The sequence below is a fragment of the Delphinus delphis genome, chromosome 19, assembly GCF_949987515.2.
Source record: "Delphinus delphis chromosome 19, mDelDel1.2, whole genome shotgun sequence".
Taxonomy (NCBI): domain Eukaryota; kingdom Metazoa; phylum Chordata; class Mammalia; order Artiodactyla; family Delphinidae; genus Delphinus; species Delphinus delphis.
The window spans coordinates 16,228,637-16,247,629 of record NC_082701.1 but is presented as its reverse complement, the minus strand read 5'-3'; the positions used below and the strand labels follow the sequence as shown (position 1 = coordinate 16,247,629).

At 43.8% G+C, this 18,993-nt stretch overlaps 1 protein-coding gene across 4 annotated transcripts in view; it reads left to right on the top strand.

Annotated features, from left to right (window-relative positions):
* ITGB3 (integrin subunit beta 3) overlaps positions 1–18,174 on the top strand; it is a 57,212-nt gene extending 39,038 nt beyond the window's left edge. Inside the window, exons 12-16 of one of the 4 annotated variants that reach the window (XR_009517126.1) lie at positions 501–601; positions 2,888–3,007; positions 8,539–8,705; positions 10,423–12,654; positions 14,199–18,173. Coding sequence is in view for 3 of the 4 variants with exons in the window: in XM_059998680.1 (XP_059854663.1) it covers positions 501–601; positions 2,888–3,007; positions 8,539–8,705; positions 10,423–10,488 (454 nt within the window). In the remaining variant the exon portion in view is untranslated. The other 3 variants (XM_059998680.1, XM_059998679.1, XM_059998678.1) reach the window with 3 other exon arrangements.
* The last annotated feature ends 819 nt before the right edge of the window (positions 18,175–18,993 follow it).

Below are 18,993 nucleotides of genomic sequence, written 5' to 3'. Positions count from 1 at the left end.
CTTACTACTTTAAGCAGAGCTGGATTCATGGGCGTGCAACCCGCACATTTGTACAGAACCCCATGCTTGGAAGGGCTCTACACTTCGTTTAATGTTCTGCTGTCACTGTTTTGAAATTCCTACTAAGTTTTGAATGAGGAACCTGACATTTTCATTTTGCACCGGGCCCCCAAATTATGAGACCATTTCTGACTTTAAGGCTCCCAGAAGTGGCGTAGGGTTTGCCCTCCTGTCACAGTCTTGGATGGGACATAAAGAAGTTTAATGAAGTTACCGGGGGCCTCTGCCTACCTGGCCTTACCTATAGGTGAGGAGGGCACTCCCACCCCGAACTCCAGACGTGACTATCTGGGACCCCAGGATTGTCTTACAGATGTTTTTGTTTGTGTTTGTTTTCTGAGGTGGAACAGTTTTCCTGGTGTATGGCAGGCAGAGCCAGACTGAAACACACTGAAGTTTGTTCTTTCCCTGCCTTCATGCCTATGTCCTCTCTCCTTTAGGGAGTGTGTGGAGTGTAAGAAGTTTAACCGAGGAGTCCTATTCGAGGAGAATACCTGCAGCCGCTACTGCCGTGATGAGATTGAGCCTGTGAAGGAGCTTAGTAAGTTCGGCATGTCATACAGTTGCACACACCCACGTTCTAAATTTCTCCGATTTAATCCCATAACCTATCCAAGTCTCATCTGCAAAACGGAAGAGTAATTCCTACCTCAAAGGCATGTTGTGCAGGCCTGATGTACAGTAGGCACTTAAAAGCTGGCTTTCTTGAGAGTCCTCCTGCCTCTTTACTTATCTGTTCAGCAGTCCCTTCCCCTTCTGCTTCCCAGAGCCCACGGGCTCAGCAAAATCCTGCAAATACCCTTTAAAGTATGTCTAAATCAGGCAACCCTAACTGTACCACCCCAAGGAAAGGAAGATAATGTACCCCATTTTACAGATGAAGAAACTGAGGCACAGAGTGAGGAAGTGGTTACCCATGATAATCGTAGCTTAGTAGGCCAGTAATCATTTACTAAGTTTATCTAACTACGAGTGTTAAGCAATGCCCAGGCATACAGCTTTGCTGGTTTAGAGGGAAACCTTCGCCCTTACGGATTTGTAGCCAAAATCATTAGCCTGAAGCCCTTTTGGCTCTCCAGAGCCCCTCCTGGAGTAAGACAGATAGAAACATGATGGAGAGCAAAACTCTTGCCTGCAATTATTCTGGTTTGTATTTCATCTTGACTTAAAAGGAGATGATCTTTGCTGCTGTCACATACTTGACGTGGTTATCTGGGCCAGCTAGGCATTGGGTGGTGCCAGGAGATGGCAATCTCTCTGGAGATGGTGATCTCCCATGAAGGCAGGAAACACATTTTCAGTGAGAGCCACAGTAAGACACAGCTAGCCAGCCAGCTTCTGGGTGGGGTGTTATGGGAAAGACTTAGATCCCTGGACCCTTTGGCTAATATCAAAAGTGGGGCTGGAGTGAGGGTAGTGATTTGGGGATTGAGTTAAGCAACAGTTTTTCCTCTGGAGGAGACCAGGCTTCCTATGATTAGCTTAGATGGAACAGACTGCTGAGATAGGAGATTTTTTTTTTTTTTTTTTTTTTTTTTTTTTTTTTTGGTACGCGGGCCTCTCACTGTTGTGGCCTCTCCCGTTGCGGAGCACAGGCTCCGGACGCGCAGGCTCAGCGGCCATGGCTCACAGGCCCAGCCGCTCCGCGGCACGTGGGATCTTCCCGGACCGGGGCACGAACCCGCGTCCCCTGCATCGGCAGGCGGACTCTCAACCACTGCGCCACCAGGGAAGCCCAGAGATATTTTTATCATCTAGACCAGATGGATATTCCAAGTTAGTCGATAAGTACCCCAGCCCCCCACCATGATAACCATAAAAATAAATGCTGCTTTGTATGGAATTTTATAACTCATACAAATTATAAAAGTATCTTTTCATGCACATTATCTTATTCTTCTCCCAACAACCTAGTAAAGTAGAACTTAGTACTATTGTTATCTTCATTTTGAGGATAAGGAAATTGAATCTCAAGAAAGTTAAGTAACTTGTCCAAGCAAATGAGTGGTGAGTTAAGATCAGAACTAAATCCTGAAATCCTTACTCTTTCCACTGTCCTGTAATACTACTGGTTTACTGAAGGCATATTGAGTTAAAGTCCATAGGATGTGCTTTGAGACTCATGTCCTACCCCTACTCCATCACTTATTTGCTGTGTGACCTTGGCACCTTTGCTTAATCTTGTAGGGGCATAGTGCAGCTGGCGGAGGGTAGCCCATAGTTTCACAGTCAGAATAACAGGTTTTAGAATTAGAAGGGATGAAGCGAACAAAACATGATGGGAGTCAGAGAAGAGGAGATGGAAGCAGCAATAGAAGAAATATAAGGGCCGAGTAAACAAACTATTGAGAATCATTGAGCAAGTAGAGAAAGGAATGAGGGGGAAGGGCACGCCCACTGTGTGTTGGGTAGTTGACTTCATGCTGTTTGATTCTCAACCATCCCTGTGAGTGAGGGTATCTTTTCTTCGATTAGAAGAAGGGAGAGATTCGATGAGGTCAAGTAACTTAGCCAAGATCACATAGCCGGTAGGTGATAGAGCCAGGTTTTGAATCAGATTATGTAATGCTTTTATGTCATGTCCCTTCCAGAGGAAAGAATAAGAACCAAAAAGGGCCTGTGAGGGACAAAGTACGTCAGCGAGGGTCATCCAGAGGCAATTGCCAGGCACCACAGCCCTCTCGAATCTAGGCATCTTGCCTAACGTCAGGCATACGTGACATCCTGTCACCTGCTTTCCCAGACGTCCCATGACTGGCTTTGGGGATGGCTCCCTCTTTCTGGAATTGCCTTGTTTTTCATCCTCCCATCTTTCCCCCTCCCCCAGAGGACACTGGAAAGGATGCTGTGAATTGTACCTACAAGAATGAGGAGGACTGTGTCGTCAGATTCCAGTACTATGAAGACTCCAGTGGAAAGTCCATCCTGTATGTGGTAGAAGAGCCCGGTGAGTGAACCCTGAGGGTCCCAACCCTGCCCCGCAGGGAGAGGGAGACCAATATTAGGCAGTTATTTCCACCCATCACTCCTCTTAAACAGAGGCAGCCAGGTTAAACCTGATCTTACAAGTGATAAGTCAGGGCCTGTTATCTGGGTGTGGGGGTATATAAACACAAATATTAGCAAGAACTTACTTGCTAATTTAGGAGATAGAAAAATAAGAAGGTGGGTCAGGAGAGGAAGAAAGGAGGTATGGAGCTCATCAAGGAACAGAGTATATATAGCATGGCGTTTTTCGAGGTTGATAATGTTAAGAAGTAAGGAATTTCAATGCTAGCACTTTCCAGCACAAGGCATCTGCTCTTCTAAAAGTTAAATTGTTGCCAAGAGCAACCTGCTTGCTGCTTCAGAGGAAGGCCTGAGGTTTGAGGGCAAGCTGCCCTTGCCAGCTTCACCACAGGATGTGGTTAGGTGCTTGAGGCACCGGCCCGAGGCTGCCTTGAACGCTGAAAACTTACCTCGTGTTCTCAAGACCCTCTGGAAGCAGGGGAGCTCATCCCGTCACACACAGACCCACCACAGATTTGTCACCATCCAGCATGGTAGATTTGCTTGCTTCCCCTTATTTCCTTCATCTCCTTTCTTTCCCTTGAACAACGGACTAAGTAATGAATCATTTGACAATATTCTTGAGTACTTATTATATATCAGGCAGTGGGCTAGGTGCTGGGGTTATAACAGTAAATAAGGCAGATGTGGTACTCACCATGGGGGAGAGAGGCATGTAAATCGGTAATGACACTGCAGAGGGATAAAGGCTACAGTGTGGCGGGCGTTGGGGACGGGAGGGGTGGACAAGAACTTTCAGGAGTGAAGGAACAATTTCTGAAGGCAGAGGGTAAATCAGTCGGTCGCTGGACATTCTTTACAGCCATAGGAATTTCTTCAAATCATCGTTTAGACCAGGGGCCAGCAAACTTTTTCTGTAAAGGGCCAGATATTAAATATTTTAGGCTTTGTGGGCCAGGTGGTTTCTGCTGTGACTACTCAACTCTGACACAGGAAAGCAGCCATAGACTATATGCAAATGAAGGGGTCTGGCTGCGTTTACAGAAACAGGTGGCCAGCCGCATTTGGCTTACTGGGCCATCGTTTGCTGGCCCCTGCTTTAGGGCAGTGGTTCTCAAACTTTTGTATGTTCCCTTGTTAAAAAGTCCAGAGTCCTGAGCCCTGTCTTGCTTCCACGGGCCTACGCCTCTGTGTCCTGTGTTAATGCTCCTGGTAGTTGTGACGTGTCCCCAATGTCTGAATGCTTCTGCTTTAGGTACATCACGTCCCCTGATGCGCCATCTCAGACCCCCTCCAGCCTCCATTCCGATGACTAGATTTGGTGACCTGTTTGATTCTCACAGCAGCTGTGCTTCCCTTTAGATGGGCCTTCATCACACTATCAAATTGCTGCTTTTTTTTTTATTGGAGTATAATTGCTTTACAATGGTGTGTTAGTTTCTCCTTTATAACAAAGTGAATCAGTTATACATATACGTATGTTCCCATATCTCTTCCCTCTTGCGTCTCCCTCCCTTCCACCCTCCCTATCCCACCCCTCCAGGCGGTCACAAAGCACCGAGCTGATCTCCCTGTGCTATGCGGCTGCTTCCCACTAGCTAACTATTTTACATTTGGTAGTGTATATATGTCCATGCCACTCTCTCACTTTGTCACAGCTTACCCTTCCCCCTCCCCATATCCTCAAGTCCATTCTCTAGTAGGTCTGTGTCTTTATTCCTGTCTTACCCTTAGGTTCTTCATGACAGTTTTTTTTTCTTAGATTCCATATATATGTGTTAGCATACGGTATCTGTCTTTCTCTTTCTGACTTACTTCACTCTGTATGACAGACTCTAGGTCCATCCACCTCATTACAAATAGCTCAATTTCGTTTCTTTTTATGGCTGAGTAATATTCCATTGTATATATGTGCCACATCTTCTTTATCCATTCATCCGATGATGGGCACTTAGGTTGTTTCCATCTCCGGGCTACTGTAAATAGAGCTGCAATGAACATTGTGGTACATGACTTTTTGAATTATGGTTTTCTCAGGGTATATGCCCAGTAGTGGGATTGCTGGGTCGTATGGTAGTTCTATTTGTAGTTTTTTAAGGAACTTCCATACTGTTCTCCACAGCGGCTGTCTCCCTCAGCTGACCATAAGTTCCATGAACACAGGAATGGTGTCTGTCTTATCTACTGTTATATCCCCATACTTGGCTCAGTCATTTACAGAGAAGATACCTAAAACACAGTTTTTGAATGAATTAATAGGACTGATTATTCCTAGGAGACAGACAGACTTATATACATCTTAATATCTGTTGGCAGACTTTTAGCTGCTTAAAGAAGGGAGGGGTTGAAGGTGGGAAGAGGGCTACATCTATGTCACCCAGGGTGTTGCTGTCCCCGTGGGTAGAGGAAAGCATGGGGTCCCCATTTGTGATATTGTTCATCAGCCTTTCCAGAACTCTCATCCTTTATAAGGGAGAAGGAAGGTAAGGAAAGGGCATCACCTTAGTTTTATTTTGTGACTCAGGGAAGGCTGGTGTGGGGAAGTGGAGAGGGAGGAGTCTGGGTATATCTCTCTGGGGGAGCAGATATAGGTTAGTTTGGCCATGACTTCCTCACACTTTCCCATCCACCTGTGTTAACACATTAAATGGATTTTCCCACACCCTCCCGATCTGTACCATTGTCCCTTCTCATTACAGAAGGGCAGTGTGTTCCTGCTTTGGGGTTTAACATTACTTCATCTCTTTGTTATAACAATCCGGCTGGTGCTCTTGCTGTATCACTTACCAAATCATTTGACCTCGTATTCTGAGACTGGAATCTACTTCCTGGAGTTGTGGGGAACGAAGATGATGATAACTGGGATGGTAACACATAACTAGTTAACAGAGTGTAGGGTAACTTTTTAGGCTTACTGCCAGTAGACCCCTTCCTCCACATTAGGAGATGGGACCCTAGACCTACGTTTCCTACCTTGTAGTCCTGGAATTCCAAGTTCTGCCTCTCCTTTCACCCCAACCTCCAATCATTTTCAGGGTCTCTGGCTTTTAGTAGATGGTAGCGTCTGGGGCCCTGAGTGTAGGAGGAGATTATTCTCATTCTCTTCCCTAACTCATGTCCTTGCAGATGTCCTTTTTGAAGGGCTGAGCCACTGCAGGGCAGTGAAGAGGGCACCACCAGAGTTTGGCATTGGCCAAGTGGTGTTCAGCCCTCAGGTTATGAGCTCCCCTGAGCTGAGCCCTCATCACTTCCAGATAGTGTTGCCTGATAAAATATAATATGTCCCATGCAATATGTGGTACATACTTAAAAAGTTATTTGTTGTTTATCTGAAGTTCAAATTTAACTGGACTTCCTGTACTTTAGTCTGTCAAGTCTGCTAACCCTACCCTGTCTTCCCTGACCTTGGGTCATCACCCGCCGTGGGCCATCATCACTGTGGCTGGGAGGGCTCTCCAGAGACCGCCTGATCTTGTGTCTGCTTCCAGGAAGCCTGCCATCCACCCCTCTCAGGACAGATGGTTAAGAGATTTAATCTTTCCCCTTAAGATCTGGCATTCTACCTGTCCTGCCTGTACTGACATGTAAAATTGAAGAGATTCCACTTTGAGGTTTGAGGGTCAGCCCTACCTCAGTCTTCCAGAGAATTCGTAACTGCTTTTCCCAGAAGAACGGGGGCCCTTCACTCCTAGGACCTTGGACACTGGAACCTCACAGCCTCTCTCCAGACATTTCTTTCATTATAGACAGCTTGTAATTTGGTGGGATGGGAAATAGCCAGCTTGGATTCTGGTGGTGGCTGTTTTTGGGTAGTGTGTGGTGAGCATAGTGTATATGTTTAGAGAAGAAGGTGGGAAACAGTGTGGAAGGTAGGTGTGACTCCTTTCCAGGCCCATCAGTACTCACATATACAAACACCTAATTACATAACACCTGAGAAGTTACCGGAGCGAGGTCACTCATCAGACGTCTGTGGTTGATGGGAAGCAGAGCTGTTCAGAGCATATTCATCTTGGCCCTCAGAGGGGTGACGTACCTCTGTTTATGTTGGTTGTTGACTGGGATTGAACAGGAAGTCGGTTCTCAATAGGGTTAGGATTTTGGATGACTAAATATTTTGGGAAGAAACCCAAAATATTGTCTTGGCTGGCAAGCCTCCTAGTCTCAAAGTATGCTAAAATTGTCACTGGTTCCCAGCCCTCGGGGATGTTAGATATCTGAACCAGGGCAGCTAACTCAAATGCCTACAGGAGCTGGGTAAGTAAATTAGGGAAAACAGCCACGTGTAACAGGGGCACCAGTAATAATGGTAGCTGATATTTATCGAGCACTGGATCTGCCAGGCACTGTTCTGAGTTCTTTCAATATATTTAACTTAATTATTCCTCATAATAAAGGTTTGAAGTCAGGGCTATTACTGTTAGAGATGGAGAAATGGGAAACAGACACCAGAAGGGTTAAATAATTTATCAAAGGTCACATAGCAGAGTAAGTGGAAAGCCAGGATTCACACCCAGGCAGTCTGGCTCCAAAGCCCACAGTGGCACAGACTCAATGGCAAATCACACTTTGCCTCTGTTTAGTGGAGAAAAGAGGGAGTAGTGAGGAGTCTGGCAAACTAAAAAACGTGTCCCATCTAAAAGGGGCAGCTGCTCCTCAGCCCTAGCCATTTACAACCCTATAAAAATATAGGTTCAGTGGTTCTAGGTCTTTTGACTTTTTTTTTAAAGAGAAGAAGAATCTGAAATTCTAAGGGGAGAATCTCCTGATTACTCAATGTCGCCCACAAAATCAAATTTTTAATAAACAACTGTGTGGGTCTTCCCTGGTGGTGTAGTGGTTAAGAATCCGCCTGCCGATGCAGGGGACACGGGTTCGAGACCTGGTCCGGGAGGATCCCACATGCCGCGGAGCAACTAAGTCCATGCACCACAACTACTGAGCCTGCACTCTTGAGTCCGTGTTCCACAACAAGAGAAGCCACCGCAATGAGAAGTCCGTGCGCCGCAGCAAAGAGTAGCCCCCGCTTGCGCAACTGGAGAAGCCCACGCAGAGCAACAAAGGCCCCACGCAGCCAAAAATAAATAAATTTATTTAAAAAAATTAAAAAACAAAAACCAATTGTGGGGACTCACACAGAGTAGGCTAGATTCCGCCTGTGGGTGACCAACTAACCACCTCTCATTTAAAACAATCAGGACAGATTATTGCTGCTCTAAAGCTTGTACCCCCCTCCTTTAAAAAATTAATTGGCTTATTTTATAAGTCCTGTTCCCTTTAGATAACTTTCTAGTGTGAGTTGGGCAAAAAGTTCGTTCAGGTTTTTCATGACATTGGCCAGAAAAACCCGAACGAACTTTTTGGCCAACCCAATACTTCATTACTTTGTCAAGAAGATCTTATTTATAGCCAATTCGAATGATTCCTGTTCCATTGCCAACCACCCTGCTCTGTGCTCTCTCCTGACAGAGTGTCCCAAGGGCCCTGACATCCTGGTGGTCCTGCTTTCAGTGATGGGGGCCATTCTGCTCATCGGCCTTGCTACTCTGCTCATCTGGAAGCTCCTCATTACCATCCATGACCGGAAGGAGTTTGCTAAATTTGAGGAAGAGAGAGCCAGAGCCAAATGGGACACAGTAAGAGGCTGGGCTGAGCTGGGCATTGTCCTAAGTCGCTGGTTCAAGGGTCTCAAGAGGAAGCAGCAGATGCTTATTTAGGGTGGCCAGCATCAGCCAGCACCATAGTTTCCCAGTTAGCCTCTGTTCTGGAAATTGAGAGATGGTCTAACTGTCCTGTTGTCCGTATGCTTCTTGGAAACCACCCGATTCTCTCTCTACCGCATCAGTGAGTACCAACTGAGCACAGAGAGGGCTCAGCTCTGCTCTGGACACCGCGAAGTGATGAAAAGGAAACTTATTCTCTGAGTGAGGGAGACAGGACAAACTTGAGAATCCTACACTGAGGACATATAGTAATACATGATATACTACTGATGAAAGCATTAAAGACAAACAGAGACAGATAATAACTAACATTTACTGAGGATTTACCAGGAACTGTTCTAAATGCTTTTTACGTATTAATTTATTTCATCTCTATAACAGCCCTATGTGGTAGGTAACATTATTATTCCCATTTTATAGACCAAGAAACTGAGTATAGAGAAGTTAAGCAGCTTTCCTGATTGTGGGAGGGAATTAGGTTATGATAGGAATTATTTTGGGTCAGCCTCTTAAAAGTACGCTCCCTGAAGTTTATCCTGATTGAATCCAATCAAACAAGCATTTATGGAGAACCTTCTGTATACTTAAGTTTACTCTATTCTCCTTTGGCTCGTGTTCCACATTTTAACTTTTTTCTGGACCTTCCAAATGACTGACTCCCTGAATACCTGAGGTTAGGCTGAAAGTTTGTTCCCATTTGATGGTGACCTCAGGCCATTGTACTCAAGGGTCCCAAGAAACTGAGATGTTTCTGTTCAGATGATGTAGAAATCCTGACTCTCTGAGGCACATGAGAATGTGCTCTGTTTCTTGAGGCTACCACTGAGGACTACTAGACCTAATGGGAATTGTCTCTTTTTGTTAGAAAATAATTTGGGAAACCAAATTATTGTGAGGGCCTTTTTCCTGATAACGTGACGGTTTGTGGGTAGTGCTTGAGGGATGAGATGAAAACAGATTAAGAATTATTTGAGGGCTTCCCTGGTGGCGCAGTGGTCGAGAGTCCGCCTGCCGATGCAGGGGACACGGGTTCGTGCCCCGATCCGGGGGGATCCCACATGCCGCGGAGCGGCTGGGCCCGTGAGCCATGGCCGCTGAGCCTGCACGTCCGGAGCCTGTGCTCCGCAACGGGAGAGGCCACAACAGTGAGAGGCCCGCGTACCGCAAAAAAAAAAAAAAAAAAAGAAAAAAAGAATTATTTGAGCAAATGTGGTCCTATATGTTCCAGCCACCACCTGCTACATTTCTCTTCTCTGCCCACACTCCCAATCACAGTCACAACAAAGAAAAAAAGGGAGAAAGGCAAAAGAGAGAGTTCATAGGGAGGGAGGAAGTAGGAAGTATTGGCTAAAAGCTATCTTGAAGTGTTTTGGGATCACCAAAAGTGATGGGCTGAATTTAACCCCTTAGGCATGGTGGCAAGATAGCATTCCACTTTATCTCTCCTCTTATTTCCTATCCATTCCCTCCTTAAGAGCAAATGTGTGAGTACCATGAGCATCAAGCAGTCCATCGATGGTGTATCCCAGAGAAGAGTGTCTTGGGTAAACATCTCAGATGACGTGTAAACCCTGAGGGTAGGGAAGAATTGAGGAATTCGCTGTAAGACACTTTTCTGTTCTCTCCGCAGGCCAACAACCCACTGTATAAAGAGGCCACGTCCACCTTCACCAACATCACCTATCGGGGCACTTAATGACAGGCAGTCATCCTCAGATCACTATCAGACTGTCCCAGGATTGTGGGTGTCTCTGCTGTCGTGTTTACAGGGGCAATACCTGTGGGGCGGAATTGGGGGCTTGGAGTGGGGTGGGTTGGAAGAATGTGGGTCTCTGTGCGTGTGTGCATGTGAGTGTGCTGCGTGTGGGAGAGTGTGTAACTTAAAACTTGTGATGTGTCCCAGATAAGCAGAGCTCCTCGCCTTTGTCCTCAGAACGCCTCCTTCAGGGAGTCTACCTGCTTAACCTGAGGGTGACCTAGTAGCTGAGCAGGTATTCTTCATTACCTCAGTGGGAAGCCAGCTTTCCTTCTCAGGCCATTCTCTTAAAGAGGAGGGCAGGGCCAAGGCCTCTCATTTCAGAGAAAGGGACCTTGGTTTACCCTGTGTTTGTGGTTCTTGGGCCTGACTCTCAGCAGCTCTGGTAGGAACTGCCAGGCTTTGCAGCCTTGCTGTGTCATCCATGCCCCTAGCTCCTCTCCCTTCCCTCAGGCAGAAGGAGAAATCCGGGGAGAGCTGAACCATCAGAGCTGCCTGTCTTTGCCATCACCTCAATCCAGCATGGTTCTCTCCTAAAGGAAGTCCTTGCTACCTATTCTTCGGTCTGTTGAGAGTGAGAACGGCAGGGTCACCCACGGGTCATGCATGGCCTGGGGTTGAGGTGCCCGAGTTCCCCAGTTCATAATCCTAACCCTTCAGATTTGCCTCATTGACAGCTCTACCCTAGTGATTCGTGTAGAAAAGGTGTGTCACCCTTAGACCAGCAACACCTCTTTACCTCCTATTCCACCCTCTCACTACTATAGACATTTGCTACATACTGGGAATTTCTCTCATGACCAGAAGCTTTTCCTTCCAGGGAGAGTGCTATGGTTAGAGCCAGAGGTCTGGCCTCACCCTTCAGGCCTTCTGTCTCGTGTCCAAGGCACCTCCACACACCCAACCCTGTGCTTCTGTGTGCTACGTCCACCCATGGGGCTGATTGCATTTATCTACCTCTTGGGTGTCTTGTGAAGGCGTCATTCCCACGGGTCTTTGAGTCTGCTGGGCATAAGTGCCAGGGTGGAATGATGGGCCAGTCGTATCAGCGTGTGTGGCCCATTCTCCTATGGGCCGGGCAACCTCATTTTAACTCAGACTTTAATCTGAGAGGCCACAAGTGCAATTTTGTTTTATTTTTCTCATTGGGGCACCTGAAACCATGATGAGGCTTGTTTAATCTAAAGGAGCATAGATATAAACACACTTGCATTATATTTGTAATTTTCTTTGATGATGAAGAAGAAAAGGGTGAAAAGCCACACAGACCTGGGCTGGATGCAGACACTCCCACTTGACGTCATTCATAGCAAGTTGCTGCCCAGTTGCTGGGTCTGTAAGGGCTCTCTCATCCCTGAAGCCTGCGGGGATGGACATGTGGACATGCTGGACCTTGCCCAAGCAGGAGGAGGTAAATGGGCTGTTCTTTTTTTCTAGCAAAAGCAGAAAAACTCCATTGGTGTTTACATTCGTTCAACGTTAACCACCACCACCACTCCCCAAGAAAAAGGGAGGGGCCTAAAAACAGTGGTCTGATGGTCAGAAAATCTAAGTCCTGGCCTCAGTGTTGCAGCTAAGGAACTTTAACCTTAATTAAGGCAAGTTACTTTCTTTTTCCTGGGGCTCAGTTTTCTAGTTTGAAAAATGATGGGTTTGGACCAGCCAGTCTAGGCGGTCTCTTTCAGCGTCAACAGTCTGTGATGCTGGGACTTACTGTGGCATCAAACATGCAGTCAGGATTCTGTGGGATGTTGATACTGTTTGTTTTTTCAGTTGGGAGACCTGGCTCTGGCAAGAGCAGATGTCATCCCATATCACCTTTCTCAATGAAAAAGCTTCATTCTGTCGTCTCACAGAACCCCTTTTCCAACTGTTGTTGGTAGTCACATCTCCTGGTGTAGCACTTAAGCTCCACTTAGTTATTATTTCTTTGTTCACTTTGCACATGGTTTCATCCACGAATTGGGGAAGAGGACTCCATAAGAAGTAGCTGCAATGTGTCTTCTGTATCCATGTGTTAACATTGAGAATAAGCCTTGGGATTAGGAACAGGACAGATGACCGAGCCCTGCCTCACTCGTGGATTACACCTTCCTGTTGAGGATGGTAATGTTGTAGAGGGATAAACGGGGAGGGATGATCATGAATCCAAGAAGTTTAGAATCTAACTATAACCTTTGGCTACTGAGAAGAGACTCCACTGGAGTAACAGTTGGTCACTTTCTTTAGATAAAATGGTTTATATGAAGAAACTGTATCAAAGGAGGAGGAACATGTATTCAAAGGATGAAAAAAACAGTAAGAATCTTGTCTGAGTTTCTGGAATGAGGCTCATAGTCTTTGAAGATCAGTACTGTTTGTATGTGGGGAGAAGCTGTAGCTGTGCTCCCGAGATAGCAAAGAGCAGTCAGTTTTGGCATTGTGTAGGGTGAACATCAAAATAGTATTTTAGCCTCAGACAAAACAGCCCGAAGAAGTTATTTGTGCCTAGCTCTTTTGGAGATATTTTACGTTCAATCTCAGGGTCTGTGGACAATAATGGGAAATTTTGAACATTCCTGACAAGTTGTCACATAAGAAGTCAGTTCTTTACCTCTCAGATATTCCTAGACCATTCATGATTTCAAGATATTTCTCTTTGTTAAATATTCCTGGTTGAAATTACCTTCCTGACTTCCTAACCACCTCCTCTGTTTGAGTTGTGCAACGGTGAATTAAATGTGCTTTCCAAAAAGAATTGGCTTAAGGCTGCCCAGTGCTTCCTGTGTTGTTATTTCTGTTTCCTTTGGGTGAATAAGAGTGTCATTGCCTCACAAATGATTATTTTAGAACAAGTGTGCTTCCAAATGTAACAGAATGATGACGATTCCGGGAACTGAAGTTAGTTTTGGAACCTAGAGCTTTTCTTTAGACTTTAGTAACAAAATGAGTACATTTTTACTGTTATGAGAGTCAGAGTTTTGTTTTTTTAATTGGAGATTTTTTAGGAACTTGTATAATCTCAACAGAACTGTCAATTTAGTCTAGGTTTTGTCTGCAGGAAGCATAAATTAGTAAAATAAAGGCTTAATGGCAAATTACTTACAGGACCATTTAAATGCCCAACTTTTATTTTTTTATTTTTTAATTAAAAAATGCTTTATTGCTAAAAACTGCTAACCATCATCTGAGCCTTCAGCGAGTCCTAATCTTTCTGCGGGTGGAGGGTCTTGTCTCAATACTGATGGCTGCTGATTGTTCAGGGTGGTGGCTGCTGAAGACTGGGGAGGGTGTGACAATTTCTTAAAATAAGACAACAATGAAGTTCACCACATTGATTGACTCTTGCTTTGACAAATGATTTTTCTGTAGTATGCAATACTGTTTGATAGCATTTTACCCACAGTAGAACTTTCAAAATGAGTCAGTCCTCTCAAACCTTGCTGCTTCTTTCTCATCAGCTAAGTTTGTGTAATATTCTAAACCCTTTGCTGTCATTTCAACAATTTTCACAGCATCTTCACCCAGAGTTGATTCCATCTCAAGAAACCACTTTCTTTGCTCATCTATAAGGAGCAACTCCTCATTGTTCAAGTTTTATCATGAGATTGCAGCAATTCAGTCCCATCTTCAGGCTCCATTTCTAATTCTAGTTCTCTCACTATTTCCAGCACGCCTGTAATGACTTCCTCCACTGAAGTCTTGAACCCCTCAAAGTCATCCATGAAGCTTGGAATCAACTTCTTCCAAACTCCAACTTTTATTTAAGGCAGTGGGTTTCAAAGTGTCGGCCCTAGGACCAGATGATCTAAGTCCCCCTGGTGATTTTTTTGCATGCTCAAGTTTGAGAACCACTGATTTAAGGAATCACATACCTATCCTTTCTGGCTTAGAAAGAAGTTTACAATAAGTCAGCTCAGTTACTAAAGGATTAAGAACATACCTTGGCTGATAGATTAAGAAAACCAAATATCTACCCACACAAAATGAAAGTCTACTTTCAATCCATTTTCCAAGTTAAGTAATCACAGGCTTATTGGGTTCACTCACAGCCACAAATTCCCATGAAAAACTAAAAGAATAGATCAGAATCACAGGGAAAAAAAACGCTAACAGGATACTTGGCTGGCATAGAAGAAAACCTTTTGTGTGTACCAAGCTGAGGCAAAAAAATACTCTTACTGCATTAATTCACAGGAGATAGGATCAAAATCTTAATTATTAACAGTATCATCCAATAGGATGCCAGAATAAGACTTTAGAATTTGTAACTTCACTTTTTGCTATTTAAAATTTATTAAGCACTGACAGTGTGGCATTGAAGTACTTTATAGAACATTTATTATCTTTGCCTTTGAGTCTTACATTCCTTACGTAATGTACATTTTTAAAAACACAATACAGTACATGTCATCATAAAAAGATTATGTGAACCTAGACTGAGTCCTTATATGGTGAAATTTTGTAAGATTCATTGTTTTATTTACGTCATGGCAACTGATGACTAAATGGATGAAAATGGAGGACTTTATGTGAAAATGAGATGGAAAGCAATATGTCAAGTATACGTGTAATCCTTTAACTCTTGACCTCTGTAGTTTGAATTCTATTATAATAGACATCTAATGACCACTGGGACCAATTATAAGCAGATTCTCTTGGAATTACAATGCCCTCGTTTTTCACAATGATGTAAGGAAACAATAATATATGCTTTGCAGATAAGCTATTTAATACTTGTTGAAAAATAATTTCTACTTGGTTTTGTAATATAATATATTCTGGAAATACATTTTCCTAATTTGTTTTAGTTTGATTAAAGCACACAAGGAGGCAGTTTTAAACCTTTTGATCGGGGTTAACCATGCTGTTAAATAAAATTTTAAAAATCCACTTACTGTGGGTATCCAAGAATGGATTGTGTGTGAAAGGAAAATTATAGATCAGGAACATGACTGTGTTCCTTGCAGCTGCTAATGTCATAGTGATGTCTCTCCAGCCTCTTGCATAGAGGAAATATTTTTCATTAGCTGTGTATTTTCTGACAGTACACCAAAGAATGCACACGGAATGTAAGTATCTAGAAAGCAACATTTAGGAAATTTAAGAGACTTTAGGCAAAACCTCCATTGTAAATTATTCTTTAACAGTGTCCCTGAAAATATCTTTGAAAGGAAAAAGTTTCACAATTCATTGTGTTTTACCTAATATATTAGTTTTTTTGTGACTCAAGCACAATAGGCATGATTCTTTGGAGAGGTCAGAGTGAATGCCTGTATAAATATCATGTGATGGCCGATGGAAATATTTTGTTAAGAAAAAGGAAAAATGTTGATGGATCTATGCCAGACTTTACTTTTCGGTACCCTTATAATCACCCACTGTGACAGAGATTACTAATTGTGCTCCAGTATCTGTTTTCACCTTTTCACATAGTACTAGAACTCCTAATTTTTAGCTGGACACATGGCTGCTCAGAATAAATACTGTTTCCTAGCCTCTCTTGAAGCTAGGTGTGTGATGGCCATCTGTTGACAGATGTTAATGAAAGAGGTGCACACAACTTCCAGAAAGTGCCACTTAAGGGAGGGAGCGTGACTTTCTTCTCCCCTTCCTTCTTCCTGCAGGCTGGAATGTAGAGATAATGGCTAGACTGTAAGCAGACATCATGGATCAAGATGTGACCTAGGGGATTACTACTGTATAACAAATTACCACACAATTTTAGCAGCTTAAAACAACAAACACTATCTTGCAGTTTCTGTGTTCAGGAATTCAAGAATGGCTTAGCTGGGTGGTTCTGTCTCAGAGTCTCTCAAGAGGTTGTAGTCAAGCTGTTGGCCAGAGGTGCAGTCAACGGAAGGTTCAAAGGGGCTGGAGGATCCTCTCCCAGGATGGTTTATTCACATGGCTGTTGGCAGGAGGCATCAGTTCCATGCTGGCTATCGACAATAGGACATTTCCATAGGACTGCTTGAGTGTTCACGTGGCATGTCATCTGGCTTTTCCACAAGTGAGTAATCCAAGAGAGAGCAAGGAGAAAGCTGCCATGTCTTTTATTACTTAGTTTTTTTAAGTGTCACATCATCACTTCTGCCATACTCTTTATTATAAATAGCTCACTAAATCTAGCCCACATTCAAGGGGAGGGAACTAGATGCCTCTTCTTGAAAAGAAAAACTTTGTGGTAGACAAAACCATTGCCTGTGACCACTCCCACCCCCAGCCAAAAATATCCATATCTTAATCCCCAGAACCAGTGAATATGCTACCTTACATGGAATAAAGAACTTTGTTGATGTAATTAAGTATCTTGAGATAGGGAAATTATCATGGATTATCTGGGTAGAATTAATTTAATCACAAGAGTCCTTATAAGAGGAAGGCAAGAGGATCAGAATGAGAGTAGTAAATGTAATCATGGAAGCAGGTCAGAGTGATATGGCCATGTGTCAAGGAATGAACACAGCCCTTAGATGCTGGCAACGGTAAGAACGGATTTTCCTCTAGAGCCTCCAGAAGGAATGCAGCCTTTGATTTTAGCCGTGTAAGACCCATTTAGGACTTCTGACCTCCATAAATGTAAGGTAAAAAATTGCTGTTTTTTACCATGAACCATGATGTTTGTGGTAATTTGCTACAGTAGCAATGGAAAACTAATACAAGCATCAAAGTATTTGTGGACATATTTTAAAAATCATCACAGTCCACCCTCTGGTCACAAATTATTATTTTTTTAAAACATTTATTTATTTATTTATTTTGGCTGTGCCAGGTCTTAGCTGCAGCATTTGGGCTCTTTGCTGCAGCAGCATGCAGACTTCTTAGTTGTTCATGTGGACTTCTTAGTTGTGGCATGTGGTCTCCTAGTGGTGGCATGTGGTCTCTTAGTTGTGGCATGCATGTGGGATCTAGTTCCCCGACCAGGGATCAAACCTGGGCCCCCTGCATTGGGAGTGTGGAGTCTTACGCACTCGTCCACCAGGGAAGTCCCGTGGTCACAAATTTATAGTCCTCCCACATGCAAAATAAACTCACCCCTCCCAAGCCCCCCAAGTCTTACCCTATTACAGCATTGTTGGAGGAGGTAATCAAGAAGATGAGACTGCTGGATGACCCACAAGCTGAACCTGGCCAACTGGAGCTTCCTCACTTCCTCGCCTGTCCTTGGAATGTACATTTTGCCTACTGTTTCCACAGTGGGAACTTTTTCAAGGACGTAGCCTTGAGACAGTAAGGTGTTGTTGAGACTGTCCAGATGTTATATATGACTGAACCTAGTTAAAGCCTCTATATAAACTTAAAATTAAAAAAAAAATTTTTGTTGAAGTATAGTTGATGTACAATATTATATAAGTTACAATAGAGTGATTCACAATTTTTAAAGGTTATACTCCATTTATAGTTATTTTAAAATATTGGCTATACTCCCTGTGCTGTACTTTTAGCTTACTTTATACATAATAGTTTGTACTTCTTAATCCTCTACTGCTATACTGCCCCTCCCTGCTTCCCAGAGCCTCTATATAAACTTTCAGGGTTCTGGTGGGTGGGTGCAGAAATCTACTTGTCTTGCAGCCTCCCAAGACAAGCCTCGTATGTAAGTTCCCTTGCTTATTAAACCTGCCACCTACCAATGTGGAGTGGTCTGCCTCTTTCTTTGGTCTCTCCCTGCCCTTCATGTGGGGGGCTGGTTTCAGATTTCACCCCAGGAAGCTCCCAAGGTCGCAGACTAACAAGCATCAGCTCAAAGTCCAGAGTCTTATCCTCTAAATACATCCAGGGGTAGATAGGCTTCTTGGGTGAATTCCTTATATACAGCTACTTGAGTACCTCTCAATCTGAAGTCCTGTGAACTAAAGAAGCTATATGCTTCCTTCCTACAACAACCAATGTAAAATGGTGGGACAGATGGGATAACTACTACAGACACTCCTGTTCCAACAGACAGAAAACAGGAGGTGCGCAGAAGTTCCTGGCCCATTGCAATTCTCAAATTCACTCAGGTACAGGTTTGCAGTTCCACCTTCAAGGCCTCAGAATAATTCTCCTTGGTTCTAGGTTCTACCCTGTAGGCTCTTTGTTACAGCCTCTAAGTCATCCGTTTTTCATGAAAGGTAGCCCATGGTTTGCACCTAAATAGTTTTCTCAGCCTGCTCCCTGCTAATAGAACATGAGGGTCCAAAGGCCTCTTTTCTTTCTGTACTCTGTCTCTTTGAGGCCAAGCTGGCAGTGTTTCTGACAGTACAATTCTCTTTAAAAATTGTGAATTTCCTGTGAATCTTACTGGGGTTCAGTCCATGAGTTAAAAGCCATATATCCATAAGTATCTTTGAGATAAATCTTTCTCTACCTTGAGCTTCTGCCGAAGGAAAAAAGCCTTAAGCTTTTTAGAAGCCCTATTGTTTCAATGAGAAGATCTGAGAAGCATAACCTTAAAATTTTTAGAGTCTTTAGTCTGATTGA